The sequence below is a fragment of the Ptiloglossa arizonensis genome, chromosome 4 (assembly GCF_051014685.1).
Source record: "Ptiloglossa arizonensis isolate GNS036 chromosome 4, iyPtiAriz1_principal, whole genome shotgun sequence".
Lineage (NCBI taxonomy): Eukaryota > Metazoa > Arthropoda > Insecta > Hymenoptera > Colletidae > Ptiloglossa > Ptiloglossa arizonensis.
Window position 1 is genome coordinate 24,439,921 of NC_135051.1, and position 22,144 is coordinate 24,462,064.

The 22,144-nt window shown below is 49.7% G+C and overlaps 1 protein-coding gene across 2 annotated transcripts in view; it reads left to right on the forward strand.

Annotated features, from left to right (window-relative positions):
- LOC143145435 (uncharacterized) overlaps positions 1 to 20,733 on the forward strand; it is a 46,605-nt gene extending 25,872 nt beyond the window's left edge. The window contains exons 3-6 of one of the 2 annotated variants that reach the window (XM_076308809.1): positions 182 to 455; positions 3,176 to 3,340; positions 19,164 to 19,240; positions 20,006 to 20,733. In XM_076308809.1, the coding sequence (XP_076164924.1) occupies positions 182 to 455; positions 3,176 to 3,340; positions 19,164 to 19,240; positions 20,006 to 20,615 (1,126 nt within the window). In that variant the 3' untranslated portion in view covers positions 20,616 to 20,733. The remainder of the gene's footprint in view (positions 1 to 181; positions 456 to 3,175; positions 3,341 to 19,163; positions 19,241 to 20,005) is intronic. The other variant, XM_076308810.1, reaches the window with a different exon arrangement.
- The last annotated feature ends 1,411 nt before the right edge of the window (positions 20,734 to 22,144 follow it).

Below are 22,144 nucleotides of genomic sequence, written 5' to 3' on the forward strand. Positions count from 1 at the left end.
CACTAACAGAAATTCATTTCTTGGCAAAGATTCCCCATATGCACTTCTCTCTTTCACCACGAACCCCCGTAAGAAAGATATCCCCCTCGTTAATTATACAAAACTATAACATTTAACCTCTTTGGTAATAATTTCCATGATTCCGTGCAGACCCACCCCCTCAGTTTCGTTTGGTTCGCAGGCGAATGTTCCCGACGTGCCGGGTGTCGTTCAACGGATTAAAGCCGGACAGTCGGTACGCGGTTCTGATGGACATCGTCCCAGTGGATAACAAGAGGTATCGATACGCTTATCACAGGAGCTCCTGGTTGGTAGCCGGGAAGGCTGATCCTCCGGCGCCGGCGCGTCTCTACGTCCACCCGGACTCGCCTTTTACGGGCGAGCAGCTACGAAAGCAGGTCGTCTCCTTCGAGAAAGTCAAGCTCACCAACAACGACATGGACAGGCACGGTCACGTGAGTATTAGATATTTTTCCGCCACGGTGCTCCCGTATTCCAGCCGCGTATACGCGCTCGAGGCTCGCCGGGGGACGAGTTCGATCGAGCGTATCGCGAGCGGTACGTGGAAAGCGCGAAGACATATCGGCCGATTCCCAACCGTCTTGACCCGATTCCGCTTCGAATCTCGCTACCTCGGGAGCACGTGTATTTCTGGTTTTGCGCGACACACTTCCGTGAAACGCTTCGATCTCTTTCCAACGAGGAATCATTTCTCGGTGTTTTACACCTGGCGCGTGGATTAGTGTTCTACAAGGACCATAATGTCAAGGGTGTCTTGTCTCATCAATTTTTCTATGTACGAGCGCAACGATTGGTTCAGAATTTGGTGTTGGACAGGGTTCAGAGTCCATGTATGGGGAATCTCTTACGTGGTGATTTGTAAAAAAATTAATAAATCGTTGCAACGCGACGATTGTCACAATGTTTTGCCTCGGTCGTGGAAAGTGGCCCGTAACTAGGGTGGAAAGTCGTCAGCCGGCACCAACGATGGAAAACTATCCGTATAGCGCTTTAGTTGGATTTCTAGAAAGACGGGAGGATCGATAGCTTCGTGCACGATTTACTTTTCGAGCAGTCGGTCACTTTCGTTCGTGTACATCAACATCTGTTGTTTGTTACTCCAAGTGTTAGGTCGCATCGACCGACGTAGCCGACTAGGTTGCAGTGACGTTTATCTAATGACAAGTTCTTCGTTTTAATTTCGGAAAGGAGTAAAATATATTGAGCTGTGAAAAGTGGAGAATGTTGATACAAACCGTGGAATAAAAGGAATGACACGAATCTTTTATCAGTTAGTTTGATCCTCTGGTCGAAGTGCTACCTTCTTCGACCGTATTGATGACATTTTGCACACAGAAGAATGTTACTGAACCGTTCAATGTTGAGCAGGAAAGTTTCACGAAGAAAGACCCGTTTTTGAGCGGTGTCGTGAGCTCACCGGAGCTTTTGTTGGTTCTCATCGTGCGGGTCCTTGCAAAAATTGGCCCGATTTCCCCGATCGCGATATCTCCACCCTGTTGTGTGGATCTGTGTGGTGTTGGTGGCGCTGTCGTGACTCTCCCGGGTATCCGTTCCCTCTCCGTCTGCGGCAGCGGGGTCCTTAATTCGTCGGATGACTGACGTAAATAGGAACTCCGATCGGGCCAGCGGTTCTTCACGGTGCTCATTTGGTATTCAGGGTGTTACACGCTGCCAGACGAAGGCAAAGTGATTCTTTTGAATGGTAAGCGTGGGGAGGGAGGGAGGGTGAAATGCCTGAGAGGGCCAGCGAAGTGCTCCTAATTCATACGCTTTTTCTTCCATCGGGATGCCCCCTTATATCGTCGATCTACGGGTTCCTCGAGAACGATTCGAGGAACGAAGGAAAGAGAGCTCTCCGTGTGATCTCACCCTCCTTGGGCCTTTCAATTTTTCCTAATCGGGGGAAAGCACAGTTTCTTGCGGTTAAGTTGAAGTCTTCACGACCCGGGAGCTTTGAGCTTCGATGGACGAGAGCTCGACCCGATTTTGCACCCTTTCATGTCTTTTAATTGTTCCAAAATGAGGGAAAGCATAGTTTCTTGCGGTTAAGTTGAAGTCTTCACGACCCGGAAGCTTTGAGCTTTGAAGGATGAGGGCGCAACCCGATCTTACACTCTTTCCTGTCTTTTAATTGTTCCAAAATGGGAGAAAGCATAGTTTCTTGCGGTTACGTTGAACCCTTCACGACCCGGAAGCTTTGAGCTTCGAAGGACAAGAGAGCTCGACCCGATCTACCACCCTTTCGTGTCTTTTAATTTCTCCAAAATGCGAAAACACACAGTCTCTTGCGGTTACGTTGCACCCTTCACGACCCGAAAGCTTTGAGCTTCAAAGGACCAGAGAACTCGACTCGATTTTCTTCTCCTGTGTTGTGTCGTTTAGCTCACCGAAACGACACGGGAACACACGGTTCTTTCGTAGTAGGTTTGCACTCTTGCCGACCCGAAAGCTTTGAGCTTCGATGTACGAGAGAGCTCGACCCGATCTACTACCCTCTCGTGTCTTTTAATATTTCCAAAATTGGGAAAAGCACGGTTCCTTGTAGTATGCTTGCACGCTTTACGACCCAGGGAGCTTTGAGCTCCGCGGAAAGAGAAAGCTCAACCCGAATTTCTCCCCCTGCGTCTTTTAATTCTTCCAAAATTCAGTGACGTGAGAAAGCATAAGTTTCCCCTCAATAAATTTGCACACTTTACGACCCAGGGAGCTTTGAGCTCCGTAAAACGAGAGAGCTCAACCCGAATTTCTCCCCCTACGCCTTTTAATTCTTTCAAAACTCAGTGACGCGAAAAACCACGAGTTTACCAGCTTTACGACCCAGAGAGCTTTGAGCTCCGTCGAACAAGAGAGCTCAACCCGAATTTCTCCCCCTGCTCCTTTTAATTCATCCAAAAATCGGTGACGCGAGAAAGCACGGACTCCCCCGCGGTATGTTTACACGGTTTACGACCCGGTAAGCTTTGAGCTTCGACGAACGAAGCGGACGGACGCGTCTTGTTTGAAATTTCGTGGCGTTCGTCGGAAACGTTTAACCCCCGGTTACGGGACGAGAGAGAGATCATCTCCGGTCGCGGTTTATTTGCGAACGCATCCTCGTAGGAGGAGGCACCAAGCCGCTGTAAATCCTCTGATAAATACGCACTACGATTTCCAGCTGGTGTTGAACTCGATGCACAAATACCAACCGAGGATCCACCTGGTGAAACGACCGGACTCGGGCACGGCCAAGCCGATAACGGACCTCGAGAAGGAGCCTCACAAGACCTTCATATTCCCGGAGGCCATATTCACCGCTGTCACCGCCTATCAGAATCAACTCGTAAGTGTCTCGCTTTGTTTCTCGCTACCGCTACTCTTCTGCTCGTTTCACGCTCCTTCTCCCCCACACCCACCTCCCCTCTACCCCAGCCCGTTGCTCTCTCTTTGTTTTCTTATTCCTCTTCCGGTTTTTTTCACGCGCTCGCCGCGCCAAGAGAGCAGCAGCAGCCACCCCACCCCACCCCACCCCCTCCTCCTCCCTCCTTCTCGTTTGACGCGCTGTCTCCCGCGTGCCCTCGGGACTGGTTCCCCCTAGTTTGCTCGCCGACCGAACCGGGGCCCCGGCTTTCGCTCCGGTTAATCGTTTCCTCTCTACCGATTGAAACGTACGACGAATCGTCTTCTCTTTCTACGCACACACGCGGACACGTCGCCGACACTAACACCATCACCCCCACCACTCTTCGTTTCCCCGCTCGTTCGCGAATTGCGCCCAATCGGCCTCCTGCGACTGATATCGATACGAGATACGTCGGTTCGTACCGTAATTCGGTCTTTGATAGTTGGGCCTTTCCCAGGATTCATCGTAATGGGCGATAGTGGAGTAATTATTATTGTTATCATTATGGACTGATTTCGGGCGAGAGGGGTTGAATATTTGCGGTTTCCTGGAGAGAATTATCTTTTGTGGAATATTAGTCGAGACGTGATAATTTTATCTGCGAAAAAGGAAATTAAATTTTGGGCCTTGGTCCCCCTTGGTAAGATGGACTGAATATTATACTTAGGGGGTTTGTGGAGAGAAGTATCTTTTGTGGAATATTTATCGCGATGTGATATTTTTATTTGGAAAAAAAAGAAATTAAATTTTGGGCCTTGGTCCCCCTTGATTAGATGGACTGAGTATTACTTTGGGGGGTTTGTGGAGAGAAATATCTTTTGTGCAATATTAGTCGTGACGTGATAATTTTATCTGGGAAAAAGGAAATTAAGTTTTGGGCCTTAGTACCCCTTGGTAAAATAGACTGAATATTATACTTAAGGGGTTTATGAAGAGAATTATCTTTTGTGGAATATTTTTCGCGACGTGATAGTTTTATCTGGGGAAAAGTAAATTCAATTTTGGGCCTTGGTCCCCCTCAGTAAGATGCACAGAATATTATACTTAGGGGGTTTGCGGAGTGAGTTATCTTTCGTAGAACGTGTAATTGTCGCAACACGATATTTTTGTATACAGAAAATGAAATTTTGGGTCGTGTTCCATCCTCCCGCCCCCCTTAGTGTTAAAGGAGAGATGGTTTAAATATATTTACGGGCTTGTGGAGAGAATTATCTTTTGCAGAGCATGCACTTGTCGCGACACGGTATTTTTATATGTAAATCGCTGCGAAAATAAGGAAATAAAGTTTCGGGCAATGTCCCCATCGCCATTACGGGTGACGCGGTTAAGAATTATTTTTAACGAAAAAATTGTTTTTGCGAACAAAAAAAAATTGTTACTATTAGTGGAGTAGATTGGTGCTGGTGATAATAAAAAAAAAAGATTATCAGATTACAAACAAAATTCTTACATAAATTGTTACCTATTATACTTATCCGACGTTATCGAACCACACCAATTTCGCAGTACGGTCAAGTAATTACCCAGAGCGTATTGTTCTATTTTTTCTCGCAACGAGCGCACGTGTTACTCAAATTTAGAACACCCTGTTCCAGTCTTCACCGCACCCTGATTTTCATTCGTCTTCGAAAACATCTTCACCTTTATCGTTTCCGAGTGCCGTGGTCCATCTATCCACCAAATTGCGCATGATAGATGGACCGTCTATCGGCGCCATTGCAGTTGGCTTCGTTGCAGTAGTAGCTCAGAGCTATATCCACGTGTTATTAAAGCTTGATTTACGAGAACGGCGCAAACATCTGCTCGAACAAGTGCGATATACCATTGCTCGCAACTTTGCGGAACAAAAACCTGTTCAAACTTACCATTAATTACAATACGTCGAATGTCATCCAAAAACGTTACGTAAAATTCTACAAAGCTATATAAGATATATAGCTCTAGAATCGCTATATAAAATTCTATAACGCTATACAAGATACGTAGCTCTAGAATCGCTATATAAAATTCTATAATCCTATATAAAACACATAGCTCTAGAATCGCTATATAAAATTCTACAAAGCTATATAAGATATATAGCTTTAGAATTGCTACATAAAATTCTATAAAACTATATAAGATATATATTGCTCTAGATTCGCTATATAAAATTCTATAAGGCTATGTAAGACACATTGCTCTAGAATCGCTATATAAAATTCTATAAGGCTATATAAGATCCATAACTCTAGAATCGCTATATAAAATTCTATAACGCTATATAAGATCCACAGCTCTGGAATCGCTATATAAAATTCTATAACGCTATATAAAATTCTATAACGCTATACAAGATAAATACCTCTAGAATCGCTATATAAAATTACCTACTCGCTCCATCGCGTGTTCAACAGACCAGAGAGACTCGTCTCCCTCGACAATTCCATCTTCACCTGAATTACCCTAAACCGGGGTGGATGAGTCAAAAAAGGGAAGGAAAGTTACGAGGGGGAGTTGCGAAAGAACCTCGCACGTTTTACAATTATCGTTCCCAGGTATAGAAGACAATTGCACAATTTATTATTACCTCAACCCACCCCTTGCCCCTCGCCACCTCTCCCTCTCCCACTTCCATAATTTCGAACGTCACGGATCGATACGGTTCACGGAGTTCCACGCACTTTTTTGCCGTTGTTAATCAATATTTCATTACGACGTCCGTAACGTTCTCGATTATCCGTTACATTAGAGTAACGCGTGCGCGGTTCTCGCTTACGAGAGCCGCGCTAGAGCTAATCCGCTAGAGCTCGCGTGGCGCGCGACGATTTAGCGAGAGGCGAGTCGTAGATTTAGCCTCGCGACGATTCTTCTTGCGCGCATCCAAGTTCGGATTCCACGTTCGGGGAGCGTGCACGCGCGCGCGCACGAGCGAGCGAGCGAGCGAGCGAGCGAGCAAGCGACGAGCATTATCGTATTTTACGATAGTCGTTTAGGGGCGACCGCCTCATGTGTGGTCCGGCTCGCGGCTCGTTCGCATTCCACGGGCGTCGCGATGCCTCGCGTCTACGCGCGGGGACCCCGATTTCCGACAGACGGGGATCCCCCTTTTTTCTTTTGCCTTTGTCCCGATCTCTCTCCCTCGTCTCTCTCTCTCCTTCTCTCTCTCTCCGATCCGGAATCCATGGAGTTCACCGAGCGCGTCCTCCCGAACGACAATGGACGGACCCCCGGTGTAAAGTTCGCGGGACGACGTCGCGTGGCGTCGCGTGGCGTCGCGCCGTGAAAAATAGAGACGCGCAGCTGTCGGTGGTCCTTCGTTTTGCAAAATTCCGCTCGTTTAAACGAGACCGCGGTGTTTCTCGTTAATAAAGGAAGGAAGAATCCGGGATACGGGGGCCACGAGTCCTCGTTCCGATGAAGAGGAAAACCGAGGCAATCGAGCGGCTTCAAAGCGCTAACGGGTGGTCCGGGGTGAGCCACCCTCGTCGTCTGCGACGACCACGAGAAGAGAACGAAGCGGCTGTTGATGACGATGATGAGGTGCGAAGAGATGCCCCGGCAATTACCTCGAGCCAGCTTCGTTCCCTCTCTCCGTCCTCTCCTCTGTTGTCCTCTTATCCGCTCTTTCGCATCTCCGGCTTTCTACGGGCGCCCCCCTCCCCCTCCACCGTCGCCCCACCCTTTCTTTTCTTCCGTCGAGATGGAACGATCGGGCGAGGGAATTACGGTATTTTACGTCGGGTTGTCGCTAAGTTATCGTCGTTGACTCTCGACCGTGTCGCGCGTTTTCAAGGCGAGGCGAAATCGAGCTCGATTTGGACATCGAGAAGGGGGGCCCCCTCTCGAGAGACGATAAGTTCGATGGTAATCAACGAGGGACAAGAACTACGGAGAGATAGTTTACTTTTTTGGTCTAATATCGATTGTAAATCGAGCTCTGTACAGGGATTGGGATTATTTAAAGGGGGGCCCCCCCTTCAGGAGTGATGAGATCGATGGTAATTATCGGGGGACAAGGACGGAGAGAGGTACGACGATAGTTTACTTGTTTAGTCTAATATCAAGTCGAGTTCGGTGTAGGACACTGGTTTGCGACGATTCGAAGGGGGGCCCCCTTGAGAAGTGATGAGATCGGTGGTAATTAACGAGGGACAAGAACTACGGAGAGATAGTTTACTTTTTTGATCTAATATCGATTGTAAGTCGAGCTCTGTACAGGGATTGCGATTATTTAAAGGGGGGCCCCCCTCGAGGACTGATGAGATCGATGGTAATTATCGGGGGACAAGAATGACGGGGATAGGTACGACGATAGTTTACTTAATTAGTCTAATATCAAGTCGAGCTCGGTATAGGATACTAGCTTGCGACGATTCGAAGGGGGCCCCCCTCGAGGAGTGATGAGATCGATAGTAATTACCGGAGGATAAGAACGACGGGGTGAGGTACGACGACAGTTTACGTGTTTAGTCTAATATCAAGTCGAGCTCGGTATAGGATACTAGCGCGCGAAGATTCGAAGGGGGCCCCCCTCAAAAAGTGATGAGATCGATGGTAATTATGGGGGGACAAGAATGCCGGGGATAAGTACAACGATAGTTTACTTGGTTAATCTAATATCAAGTCGAGCTCGGTATAGGACACTGGCTTGCGATGATTCGAAGGCCCCCACCCCCCTCAAGGGGTGATAAGGTCGATGGTAATTATGAGAAGAACGATGGAGAGGGCCGAGATGATATAACCCACTTCGTTAGTCTAATATGAACTCGAGTTGGACTGTGCCCCCGAGCTTGCGACTATTTGAAAGAGGCCCCCCTGGAGAGAAGATAACGTCGGCGATTAGCTAAGGAAAGAAAGATGGAGAGGAGCGGGTGTCTTTGATAATTTGAATGGGGAGACATGATGAGAACGATGACAATTATCGAGAGAAAGAAAGATGGAAGGGGGCAGGGTCACCGTGTCTTTAAACTAAAGTAAAGTCGAGCTTAGCAGGAACCCCTGAACTTGCGAAAACTCGAAAGGGGGGCCCCCCTCGAGAGATGATAACGATGACTATCTGGAGACAAGAACGTCGGAAATAGAAGGGACGTTACGTTTTCGATTTCATTGCAGGTGAAACTTATCACAGATCTCGATTTTCCGATAATTTAAAAGGGGGGCCCCCCTTGAAAACCCATACTGCATCTCCCATTTTCAATTAAACCCAAAGTCGAGTACAACTCGAGGAGCGAGACTACATCTTCGATTTCATCCCAAGTTTAGATTACTACACGCTCCAAATTCGCGACACTTCGAAAGGGGGGCCCCCCCTCGAGAGACCGTATTTACCTTCTTGAATTTCAATTGAACCCAAAATCGAGCACAACTGGTTCCCTCCCGAGCTCGCGACAATTCCAAGTCCCCCCCTAGAGGAACGATAGCGTCGACGATGATTACTGGGGGGGGGGGGGGAAATAAAGCCGGGGGGCGGAGGGCGGGACAATAGCCGCGGGCCAACGAGGCCCGATCGTGTTTCCGAGCGGAGCGGAGTCGGAAACGAGCGGCGAGAGAAGTTTCTGGCAGCGACGCGGTGTCTCTCGTTCAGCCGGCCGTCTCGAAAGTCATTCGTCGCGGTTCGCGCGTCTCCCATCGCTCGTCGTTATCGTCTTCGGTGTTGTCCTTCGTCTTGGTAGTCGTCGTCATCGTTGAGGGGTGCGCTCGTTTAGCGGGGACCAACTGTTTTTTTACCCACGGCCCGCCGCTTCCCGTGCGCGAGCCTACCACGTATCGTTGCCGATGGTTTTTGCCTTCTTCTTGTCCCTGGCTGCCGACTACTCTCGTAACGACCTCTAAGACCGTACTCGATTCGTCTTTCTCGCTCTCGCGCCGCGTCATAATTCATAACCTAACTGCCGTCCTTCTTCCCTCTGGCCACGCTCGCCGCTGGTATTCCACCATCCGTTCTGCCGGCTCCTTATCGCCAGCTGATGTCGCCCTCCTCCTTCTCCCTGTTTCTCTCCTAATCGTCCCGGTCGTCGTCGCGGTCGTCTATTATCCGAACTCGTTGCTCCACGACCTACCAGTACCTAACCGTTTCGGATCCACCTAGTCCAGCCTCCCCAAAGTGTCACGGTCGAACGACTTATCGGGTCACGTTGGTACGGCACATCGAATCGGTTATCCAATTCGGTTGTCCCGAAAACGGAGATAACGTCCACTGGGAGATAACGTTTCGTTCCTGAACGCGCCAACCTAATCGTCAGTGACGCTCGGGATGACGCGGCGTGTACACCTACGGAACAAATCGATCCTTTGCTCTTTCTGTCTTCGATGATCCGTGGGACTCTTCGATCTCTGTTCTGGACTTTTACACTTTTAACTTCACCGTACTGTTCTTCTTCTGTGGTCATTTGAACTTATTGGGTTAGCTATACCTAGTGCTATACCTACTCCAACTATACCTACCCTTCTTCCAACTGTCTTCCTAGTATTCTCATGTCCTCATCCTCCCTTGTGTTATCTATCTTACCTAGGTCCGCTGTCCTTGCTCAACAACTTAATCTTCTTGTTCTTGCCATCCTCTCAATCCGGTAAGTGTTTTGGTCTAGCTCTCTACAAATTGTTATTCAATCTCTGTACCTAAAGAGCTTTAATTGCTTTCCAGTCTATTCGCAAGGGAGTCTGGTCGCCACCCCATGTTACAGAACTCGTTCCAGACCTTTAACATCAGGTTTTTACCCTTTACTATTCCACTTCTCTCGCGTGGTCATTTAAACACATCAGTTCTGCTGCATCGCTCCCGTTAGTCTCGCAACTTCCAGGTCTCTTGCTCCAGCTACCTTTCTTTCATCCATCTCCACTCCTATTTGTAAGTACACTTGTCTTCCTTGCCTCTCTCGTATTCTCATCCTTCCTGTCTCACCCACCTCCACCATCCTTGTTCAACAATACACTTAATCCCCAGGTTCTTGCTACCCTCTGGCAATCCGTTAAGCACATTTTGCACAGACCTCCACAAATTGTCGTTCGATCTACCTGATGGTACAACCCATACCGTGGAACATTCAATTTACTTATTAACGACATCGCCCGAGATCCCCGTAGCTACGAATCTCTCCAGTACGGCGACGATTTAAAATTCTGCGCGCGTGAATCATCCTTCGATTCTCAGGATCGCCAAGGAGGATCCGAAAGATCGTTCAATTCTTTCTCTCCGGGCCCCCCTCCATCTCCGTGACATTGTTCCGAGTCGGTGTTCACGCTCGTTGGAGCAGAAGGGAAATCTGGATGGTGGCCAAACGCGTTGGGAAAAGGATTCGTAAATTTCTAGCGGGTCGAACGCTAGCGCGATAAACGTCACGGGCACGCCTTCCTCCTCGAGAGATCGTTAGGAGCGCTTTTAAAGTTCCGCGAACCCCCCTACCGGTTGCGGTTAGGAGGGGGGCACGCGAGTCGCCCAGGGATCGAAGCGAGATTTACGAGCCGAGGGAGAGGACACCTTCCTCGCACGAAGTCGAAGCGTTTACCGCGCGGAAATTCCGTTTACTCGCACGTGTACATCGGTGGTGAAAAAAGGGGGGCCACGATTGCCACGTAATCGCTCTTGGGGGGCCCCCGTTTTTATCGAAACGATTTCTCGCGACTCGAGTTCCCGCGTAATGGGTTTTTCGAATTAAGAAACGTGTGTTGCCCGCCCCCCTACCGAAATCGCGACTTCGATTTGGACGGGGGCCCCCCCCCCTTTTTAACGAAACGATTTCTCACGACTCGAGTTCGCGCGTAATAGGTTTTTCGAATTGAAAAACAAGTATTGCCCCCTCGTCTCTTCCCAAAATCGCGACTTCAATTCGGAGGGGGGGCCCCCTTTTTAACGAAACGATTTCTCGCGACTCGGGTTCGCGCGTAATGGGTTTTTCGAATTGAAAAACAAGTATTGCCCCTCTGCCCCTTCCGAAATCGCGACTTCAATTCGGAAGGGGGCCCCCCTCTGGAATAATCACCGAAGGTAATGGTAAACTATGATCACAGCGGCGGAAAATTCCCGCGGTAATAAATCGCGGGTCGTTATCTTTATACTTCGTGCCTTTGTACTTCGGCTAATTAGCTGCTCGCCGCTGAAACGGGGGCAACTGTCTGCTAAGTCGTTTCACGTTTCGTGAATTCCGGAGAAAACCGTTTGGTGGGGGCGTAACAGGGTACCGTGATGAGGGGTGGGGGGGACGCGCGCAAGGAGCACGTCGATTCTCTAACGGAGATGATCGAAGCACGGAAAAAGGAGCGGTGAGGAGGAGGAGAGAGGCATAGCGGGAGCAGAAGCAGAAGCAGTGGATGGTGGAGGGGGGGCGGAGGAGGAGGAGGAGGAGGAGGTGGAAGAAGAAGAAGGAGTCGATGGTTTTAGTGGCTGCAGGCGTCGGCGTCGGCGTGCACGAACGAAAGAAAACATAAATAATCGCGTTCAAATGAGACAGTGGCGCGGGAGAGGGCGGTGTGCGAGAGGGGCACCAGGGGGGAGGGGGAGGGGAGGAGGCCCTCTGGAAGCCACACACGGCGGCTGTGCGCGCGTTGGCGGCTGCTCGGCTGCTGGCACACACGCGCGCGATCTCCTCGCGAACGCGCTCGTACGCGCGACGGCCATGCTCCGACCTCGTCGAGAACCAGGATACTTCGTTCCGACATCTTTCTCGGACCGTTCGATTTCCTGGAATCCTCGATCAAACTCAACCCCTTCGAATCAGGACGATTTTCTCGCAGAACCCACCCTCCGTGCGGAAGAGCTTCTCACATATGGAAAATGTACGGGTTGTGAACGCACATAGGCGTTCGCCGCACGCGAACGACCGATCGAGTGCCTACAGGCACCAATTGCGATCGGATTCTAAACATAGTCATATATGCATGCGGAATATTCGTAATTGTTCAGTGCATCGTTAATTAACCGATCAATAGTCGTCAAAGGTCAATTTCATGGATAAGGATAATTTATACTGCAAAGTGTATCCTGTGTGCGGAAGAGCTTCTCACGTATGGAAAATGAACGGTTAGTGAACGCTCATAGGCGTTCACCGCACACGACTGACCGACAGAGTGCCTACAGGCGCCAATCGCAATCGGATTCGAAACATAGTCATACAATAGCTGTAGAAGGGTCAATTCCTTGGGTAAAGACAATTTCGACTATAAAACGTATCTTATGTGCGGAAGAGCTTTTCGCGTATGGAAAATGAACGGTTAGTGAACGCCCATGGGCGTTCACCGCACGCGACTGACCGACAGAGTGCCTACAGGCGCCAATCGCAATCGGATTCGAAACATAGTCATACAATAGCTGTAGAAGGGTCAATTCCTTGGGTAAAGACAATTTCGACTATAAAACGTATCTCATGTGCGGAAGAGCTTCTCGCGTATGGAAAATGAACGGGTAGTGAACGCCCATAGGCGTTGGCCGCACACGACCGACCGACTGAATCCCTACAGACACTTACAATAATAACAATGTTAAAACACGAGATTTTCCAAACTTTTACAGCTCTGACCGACCTTCGAAAACGATAGTTGTCCACTACTCGCTAGTAAAAAAATTTGAAAACTAGAGAAAGTATTATAAAAAATATAAAAATATACTTACTCTCTTCGATACACTTTCTGAACGAATTAAAACCGTTAAAAGGACTCTTAATGGAACTTCTCTGTTCTCCGCGAGAATTAAATCCACGAGGAGGAAGTGAACCTCGATGGGGGCATTTCAAGTCGTCGTCGATCGGAGAAAATTTCATCAAAGCCGGTGTACGGTCTCTGTCGGGAAAAGAAAGATCGCGAGGGTAGGGGGGATAGCCGGGTAAGCGTGACAGCGAGCGCGCAAGCGGCACTAAATAGCGGCGCGCGATGCTACTCGCTCGCGAGTCGAGCGCGGGACCCCTTCTTCGATGAGCGCGCGCGTCTCTATTAAATCTATTATTAGTAGCGGCCCGGGTGCGAAAGCATCCCTTTCAATTACCTACGGCTTCATTTTGCTCGCGAGAGCTTCTGCACGGGAGAGGGACCCGTGGACCGGGATAACCGGGAATGCCGCCTCTTTTTTTCACCGCTCGGCTTAACCCAGCCGGGAAATTCGAAGGACGCGAGCGATCAATCTGGTTCGCTGAGTCAACCGCTCGCGACGCGTTGTCGCGCGGGAAACTCGATACCGGACGAAACGTCGCGCGCTGAATCGATGTGAAAGAGATACCGACGCGATCGTTGTTTACGAGCTTGGAAACAATTGCTGAAACACTTTATCGATTAGTCGGGTCGCAAAGTTTTAAAAAGAAGTCCGAACTTCGTCCCCTGGAGTGCGATTCTTGGTTCGTAAAGCGCGTTGGTACGCGGAATTCTATAAAAAAAAAAATAGTTTGTCTATCGCCTGCAACGCGAAAAGAATTGCGAGAAGAAATTCTGCGGGGAATACCCAGTGTGCAAAGTTCGAAAGGAGTTTGAACTTTGTACCTCTCTCGAGTGCAATTCTTGGTTCTTGGTTGGGGAGAAAAGATCCAACATGGCTACCGAATACAAAATGGTAAAAATCGATAAAATTCTGCAGGGAGTACGCAATGTGCAAAGTTTTAAGGAAGTTCAAATCTCCTGCTTCGCGATTCGGGGCACAGAGTTCTTTCGTGAAGGAGATACAACATGGCCACCATCCACAAAATGCGAGAAATTTCATAGAAGTGCAAAATTTCCAATTCAAATTTCGCGCCTCCTAATTCGGGGTGTACAAGTCTCTCGCAAAGGAGATCCAACATGGATGCCGCTTACAAAACTGGTAAAAATCGTCAAAAAATTCACGACAAAGTATTCCACGCGCAAATATTGAAAGAAGTTCGCTCCAGGTACTCCCATCGAACGTGTTTCCTGGTTCGGGGAGCGGAAACGCGCACGCGAGCCGAAGCCGCGGCCGCGAGCGCGAACGAGCGAAATTCTCTGGGGGCCCCGAGGAACCGATCAGCCCCGTGAGAGGAGGGAACCCCGCCCACCGCGTTCGCAAATTCTCTCTCAATTTTCATCGACGCTCTGCAGCTGGACGGTAATTGGCTACCTGTCCCCCGATCGGGTGAACGCTATCTGTCCTTAGGCCGACGGTCACGAGTGGCCCCGCGCGGCGCCCCATTGTTCCCCGTTTTCGACGAAAATTACTTTGTACCCCGAAAGAGGAGGATCGCGTCGCGCCACGTGTGCTTTTTTCAATACTTCTGCCTGGAATCGTACCGAATTTCACGCTTCCAGATATCGCGTGACTCACCCCCCCTCCTCCGCTCGAGAACTTGGTCTTTTCTTCTCATCTCGTGGAGGGGGGCCGGCCCCCCTCGCCACCTATCGAGAGGGCAACGAACCACCTCGCGGAGGAACCGAGCGTGTGTTGTCACCGACGATAAAAATCTCCGGGTATTTTTTTCCGGCGTGTTCAACCGCGCTGTCCCGATATAGAGTAAAATATCTGGCGGGACGCGGACGGTGGCCCCGGGGCGATTTATTCGTCCCGACGATAGTTTGGCATCGGCCGCGAGAGGGAGCGGAGCGGAGCGACGCGCGCGACGAAATTTATCACGGCGAGCAGCGGCGTGTCCACCGTTTGGACGCTGTAAATCGGTCTGGGAAGTGGTCCAACCGTTTGGTCGGCCCGTGTCAGCGAAATCGTATAACTTCGTCGCCCGTTGCCCGCGCCCGCTGCCCTCACCGGGCAACGTGCTATCTTCGAGGGCAGAACTTCGATTTTCCCTCGCGATACAATTTTCAAACTCTCGGAAAGTCGGTTTTGTTCGTCGTCGATACACGGTTGTCGTCCTCTGCCCTTTGCCCGCTGCCCGCTGCCCTACGGGCACACACTGCCCTCGAGGGCAAATATTCGATTTCCTTCTACAAACGCATCAGTATCTTAAACCATCATTTTTCAACTCTCAGAAAGTTTGTTCCTTCATCTTCAGAACACACTCGTCATCTGCTGCCCACTGCCCTCCGGGCACACACTGCCCTTGGGGGCAAACCTTAAATTTTCCCCTTCAAACGCATCAGTTTCTCAAACCATAATTTTCCAAACCTCAGAAAGTTTGTTCCTTCATCTTCAGAACACACTCATCACCCGCTGCCCGCTGTTCGCTGCCCACTGCCCTCCGGGCACACACTGCCCTCGAGGGCAAATCTTAGATTTCCCCCTCCAAAAGCACCAGTTTCCTAAACCATAATTTTACGCCTGCCGGAAAATTTGTTTCTCAATAGTTGCGCACTCCGTGGCTCCGGGGAAAAAAAATCCGCACGAGCTCGCGCGCACGCGCGCGCGCAGAAGAAGATAGCGGGACGCGTCGAGTTCCTAAATTAATCGACGCTCGTCGCCCCGGCGCGAGTCTCTCGACGATAGATACGTAAACGCTCAGGACAGTGGCGAGGAGACGCGGACGTCGACGACGAAGCAATAGCATCGCGCTCGCGCGCGCGCGAGTGTAAAAGGAGCGTCACGATATCAAAGAGGAAGTTTCGCGCGAAGTAGCGGGGCCGCGGGTCGATTTCAAAGACGCGGACCCGCGATATTAGCGAGCTGCTCGGTAGCTAGCGGCGATCGTAAAACGACGAGGCGAACGGCCCCTGGTCGGGGGATGTGGGGGCGAGGGGATGTCGAAGGGCGGAAGGAGCGAAGGGGAGAAGGCGCGCGGCGGTGGTCGGAGAAGCGGATAGGAGCGGAGCGGAACGGAACGACGGTGGAAGTAGCTAGACGACGAGGAGGACGCTGACGGCGGAGGTGGGCCAGATGTTTGGCTAATGATGTCAGCGGAATCGTAACTAAAACCGAGGCAGCTCCGGGCTTAGCGCGGCTTAGCCTCGGCTTTGAAGGAAAGAGTCTTATTACCAAGCTGCACGTGCTGCTCGTGAGCGCGAAACCGTAGGGTAATTGGACCACCCACTTGACACCGACTCTGTCGTCCCTCTTTTTCCTCTCTTCTAACCTCTCCATTCCCCGAGCTTTCCATTCCCTTCTGGACCCGGCTTTCCAGACCAGCGGCTCCTTTTACCGAATAAATAAACCCCCTTCCAGACCCTCGTGCGTCCCGTTTTCGACTTCTAGAGTCGGACTCGACCCGGAAGGGTTTTTTTCCGACCCGGTTCCAATCGACACGATCCGGTTCCAGTCGATACGACCCGATTCCAGTCGATACGACCCGATCGAGGATGATCACGGTTCCTCTTTGGCTAACTGGGGCACTTTGCGAGATGATGCTGAGATACCTTCGTCGTGGACAAGGATTTGGTAATCTCTGCTTTTGAGGAAATTGGGCACTTGGAACTCGGTGGTGTTACTGAGGAAGTTGTGCGTTGAAGTTCAGAACTTTGAAGTGTGTTGAAGAGTAACTTGCGAGGAAATGTATCCATGGTACTGTCAGAGGTCGGATTTAGGGGTTTTGCGTGTGCGTTGTGGATGATTCGAATACCACCAGAAGTCCAAGTAGACGTCTGTTACATTGTTATTCTAGGTCGAATCTCCCTGGTAGGGGTGATTTCCCGATCGATGAGGCAATAGGTCTCTAGACCTATGAGCTCTCTGTGGCGCAGCACTCTGTGTACACGATCGGGTGATAGTGTGACTCCAGTGGCAAAAATAACCCTGGAATAAATATTCTTGGGACTGTGGAAGAGAGGAGCCTGGTGTCCTCTGTACTCCATGACGAGAGGTCTCAATGCTTACTGAACCCTTTATCAGAGGTTGCTACGTGGGAGTATGGTGGTTGCTAGAGACTAGAGTCTAGAGATTTCACAATGGTTGCTAGAGACTAGAGTTTAGAGGTTACACAATTTTTGCTAGAGTCTAGAGTCTAGAGGTTACACAATTTTCGCTAGAGACTAGAGTCTAGAGCTTACACAATGGTTGTTAGAGACTAGAGTCTAGAGGTTACACAATGGTTGCTAGAGACTAGAGTCTAGAGGTTACACAATGGTTGCTAGAGACTAGAGTCTAGAGGTTACACAATTTTTGCTAGAGACTAGAGTCTAGAGATTACACAATGGTTGCTAGAGACTAGAGACTAGAGTCTAGAGGTTAAACAATGATTGCTAAAGACTAGAGTCTAGAGTCTCTCTCCTACCCAACGAGAATGCACACTTCAGAATTTCCATTATCCTCACTTTTGAACACATTCGAACGAAACTTGCAGGGAATACACTTCATCGAATGTACCATGGAATATACCCAGTCGGTGTACATAAAAAGGACTTGACATTACCCTAACGCCTTATCACGGATAACGCCTCAATTACAGGAAGGGAAACAAGCGGGTTAGGATTGACATAATCTTGTCCCCTTCTCGCTTCTAACGCCCCAATTACAGGAAGAGAGACTAAGTGGAAGGTTCGACGTAATCTTTCGCCGTTGTTTCCAGCACCTCGATTACATTAACAAAAGCATCAGTCCTGTGCTCTGTCGTTCTGTTGCACACCTCTTGCAGCGTGTGGTTCTGTGTACGTGGACACTTGGAGCCTAAATCGTAACACGATTCGTACCATGATTTATCCAACGTCTTTGAAAGGGCCAGCCGAGTACAATGGGACACGTGAGCAATCTTTCCGCGATCAGAACGCGAAGCTGTCCGTATGCACATCGAAGGGGAGAGTCTCACGCACAAGAGCTTCGAAAGGAGACCTTCTACGAGGGTTTGCGGAAGCAACGGAAAGGATCTTGTCACCCGGCTAATTTAACGCGTAGACGTTGACCGAGGCCACCTGTGCATCCGCCGCGTCGTGGGTGGCCCCGTTGTTGGGTAATGCGAAACGCCCATCTCGGGGCGCGCAGACGACTTAGGGTGGATTTCCACGAGGGTGTTGTCCCCGGTTTGTCCTTGTTCCAGAGGCTCTTCCAGCGGTCGCCGCGAACTCGCCAAGTAGCGACAGAACGGGCGAAACTTTTCCAACGAATTTGCATCTCGGATGTTGGCGATATCTCGAAAAATAATTGAACCACTTGAAACTCTACCTTACGTCTTTATTGCAGATTTTCTGTATATACACTGGCACGTAAGGCAGAAAATTAATATTGGGTGGTGGTGAAGAAAGATGCAAGTGAGGTGCAGCTCAAGTGTCTTTATCTGCTACCTGACTTTTGAGTATTATTCGAAAGTAAATTTGAAAAATTATGATCAGGTAATGGTAACAGAAGTGCAAGTGAGGGTCCAGATGAAGTGTTGTTGCACATTATGTTGCCTAACTGCGGAAGGATTAAACAATTGTTGAGGGTCGATGCTTGCAAAGTAATTAGCAGACTATGAAAGCGTACGAGTACGAGGGAGGAGTGTGTAGATTGGTAGAATGTCGATAAGAGAAAATACAAAATAATTTTCCTAAAAAAAAAAGACACAAAAGATTGGGCAATTTTTCGTCCAGGGATACACAAATTTCACTCGCGCCTACAATTCCGTAGCATCGAAAACAAGATCGTTCTCTCCTCCCCTCCGTCGTTAGTCCCCACCCCCCACCCCCACCCCCGTGTCTCTCTCGCTCTCCCAACCGACCGATCGTTTTCCTACCTTCTTTTAATTTTACGAGCCGTTGACTCTCGATCGATGGAACGAACCGTTTCGAAACAGCCGGTCGTTTTCCGCCACGCGTCGTTGCCATCTGGTGACGTAATTTCCGAGAGAAGAAGCCCACTGTCGCGGTTGTATAACAAGATCAGGGAATTTGCGATCAACGACGACGCGAGAGTGCCTCAAGGCCACGACCCAGGTCCGATTTTTCCTGCGATCGTCTGCCCGTAACCTCCCCACGAACGGTGATCTTTCTGTTTCAGATCACCAAGCTCAAGATCGACAGCAATCCGTTCGCGAAGGGCTTCCGGGACTCGTCTCGTCTCACCGACTTCGAGAGGTAAATCTTTGAAATGTTCAGCAATCGGTCCTCCGCGCAGCTTTCTCCAAGTTTGTACTGTGACGAGTTGCAAAGAATGCACCCGAGGGGTAGAACCGATTAATTCGAGCTATGGGAGATTCTGATCAGTAGATGGATAATTATTTTCAAAAGATTCGAGAAAGAATTTCATCCGTAGTAGGGCATTCTCCAAATTTGTACTGTGACGAGTTACAAAGAATGCACCCGAGGGGTAGAAACGATTAATTTGCACTATTGAAGATTCTGATCAGTAGATGGATAATTATTTTCAAAAGATTCGAGACCGAATTTCATCAGTGGTAGGGCATTCTCCAAGTTCTCTCGAAGAATGTACTGCGAGCACTTGCAAAGAATGCTCCCCAGTAACGAGAAACCCACTGTTAACTCTCGCGATGGGAAATACTGATCGTTCGACGAAATTCTCATCCCTGAAATCCCAATTCCATCCGTAAGAGGTTTCTTGCAGCTTCCTCAAGGACCGTGGGTACTGTCCGGGGCTACAAAGAATGCTTCCAAGGGACGAGAAATCTGAATTTCATTTTCGGAGTCATTCGTGCAGCTACCTCCAAGACAGGTACAGTGAGGAGCTGCAGAGAACGCTTTCGAGTAACGAGAACTCCATGGCTGATTAACATTTAGCCAAGATCAGAATTTCCATCCAATGGGGGCATTCTCCGAGCTCTCCGTGTAGTACAGGCCCCCCGGGTCCTCTCGGTAAGGGGGGCAAAATGCATAATAGAGCAGCTTCCCTTTCAGGGAGACGATGGAGTCGATGTTGGCGGAACAGCAGACTCTGAGGTTTCCCCATCGACTTCCGTTCGAGATGGATCAACTGCAGGCGGGCGCGGTGAGCAACCTCAGCCTGGAGGAGAAGGCCCTTTGGGCGGCCAGGTCCCAGATGTTGCTGCGGGCAGCGGCCGCGGTCGCTGTCAGCCCGTACGCTCAGCTCGTGGGCCCGGCCCTGGTGTACCCGGGGGCCTCACCCGCGGGCACCAGCCACCAACAGCAACAGCAACACCAGCAGCAACAACAGCAACAATTGGGACATCTGTGGTGGGCCTCGTCGATCGGGCCCACGTTGTTCGCGGCAGCTCACCATCAACAACAACAGCAGCAACAACAACTGGCCGCCTCGAGCTCGCAGAATCCGGGGACCACGGGGCCAGCGGCCCCAAGGCCCCTCTACCCCTCTGCCCTGGCCCTGGCGCATCATCGGTTCTCGCCTTATCACACGGCCCCGGCCGCCCCCAAGTCCTCCACCCCCGTTGGGCCCTCCCTTTCTCCCACCAGAAGAGCGACCCCCTCCCCCACCGACAGTCTCGGGAGGGACGCGCAGGATCTTTCGCCCTCGTAGTCGCCATCGCGTCCCGACGACCGCGTCCTCCCGAGAACCGAACGATCCGTTCGTCATCGAATCATTCTCGATCGTCGATCGCCGCGCGAACACCTCGGGACCACTTACCCTCGCTATAAGACGGTGGGCCCTATCGCGGGCTAGTACGCTGACAGACCGCGAGGCCCCGGATAACTGAACATCGCGAGGCCCCGGATAACTGACCATCACGAGACCCCGGATAACTGAACATCACGAGACCCCGGATAACTGAACATCACGAGGCCCCGGATAACTGACATCACGAGGCCTTATTGTTTCAATACAGCGATTCGGAAATTTTCACACGTTGGCTGCCATAGTGTACATTGGTATTTTGAAAATTTATATTTTTCATCTCGATATTAATATTCCTCTCCAACTTTAGTTTACGAGAGTAATACACTTCTGAAAACAACGTTGGAGAAAGGTAGTGCTGCAATTACATTTGTTTATTTTTTATCAAATATGGAAGTGACTAGGACCTCTAGAGAGACCCCGTACTATTTATAGATCCCGGGTTAATTCGAAATTGTAAATGGTATAAAAAATCGATATATTTAAATAGCGACCAATCGCACAAAGTACCTTCGTTCGAACCGAGGCACATCACGTGAACGTGTCAATTATTTTCATTCATTCAACATTTAAAAAAAATGTGACCCATAGTTCCAAAAAAAAAACAAAAAAAATGTGACTCACAGTTCCAAAAAAAAAAAAAACAGTGACCCGTAGTTCCAAAAAAAATGTCTGCCTCGATTACCGTTCGTTTAATTTTTCCAAACGGCGGAGGTAATTGACGATAAAAGTTACGGGGCCCGGTGCTAAGGGCGGTTACCGAGTACACTCGTGAAACCTCGGGGAACAACAGCCAGGTTATAGCTACCGATAATAATTGTAACGGTTCAACGACAGAGAAAGGAGGCTTGTAACTCCCCCCTCCCGTGAGCAGTGTTGGATCTCGAGGCGCCATCTCGAGGGTGTCGCGAAAGATACCGTAGGAGAAACGTGAAAATCGCGAACACATTCCGTCGTCGCGCGTGTTCTATCGCGTATTTTGATCGAAACCGCGAAAGAAACGACACCACCACCCCCTCCCCAAGTGTTTTTTTTTTCCCCCCATGTCGGGTTGTATCATAACGTTTCCCCGAGTCTCGTACCCACGGAATTGTCGCTGAAGAAGAAGAAGAGGGGAACAGTGAGAATATCGACGACCCCCACCCCCCCTTCCCCATCCACCGTACGCGTCGGTTGAAAGAAACACAAAGACGTGCTGTCCATACGATCGCCGATCGACCCACGAAGGCTCGCGGTATCGCGTAACCAAATACCGCGTACGTATGGTATTATGCATTCTTAAACGATTTACATTCTATGGCGACGTCTAATGTATATAGGTATATATATATACATATAAATATATATATAGGTATGGATTTACAGGCCCTAGGTAACCATCGGCTCCGTTTCGTGTAATATAAGTTGTATATTTCCGTATCATGACTTATCGT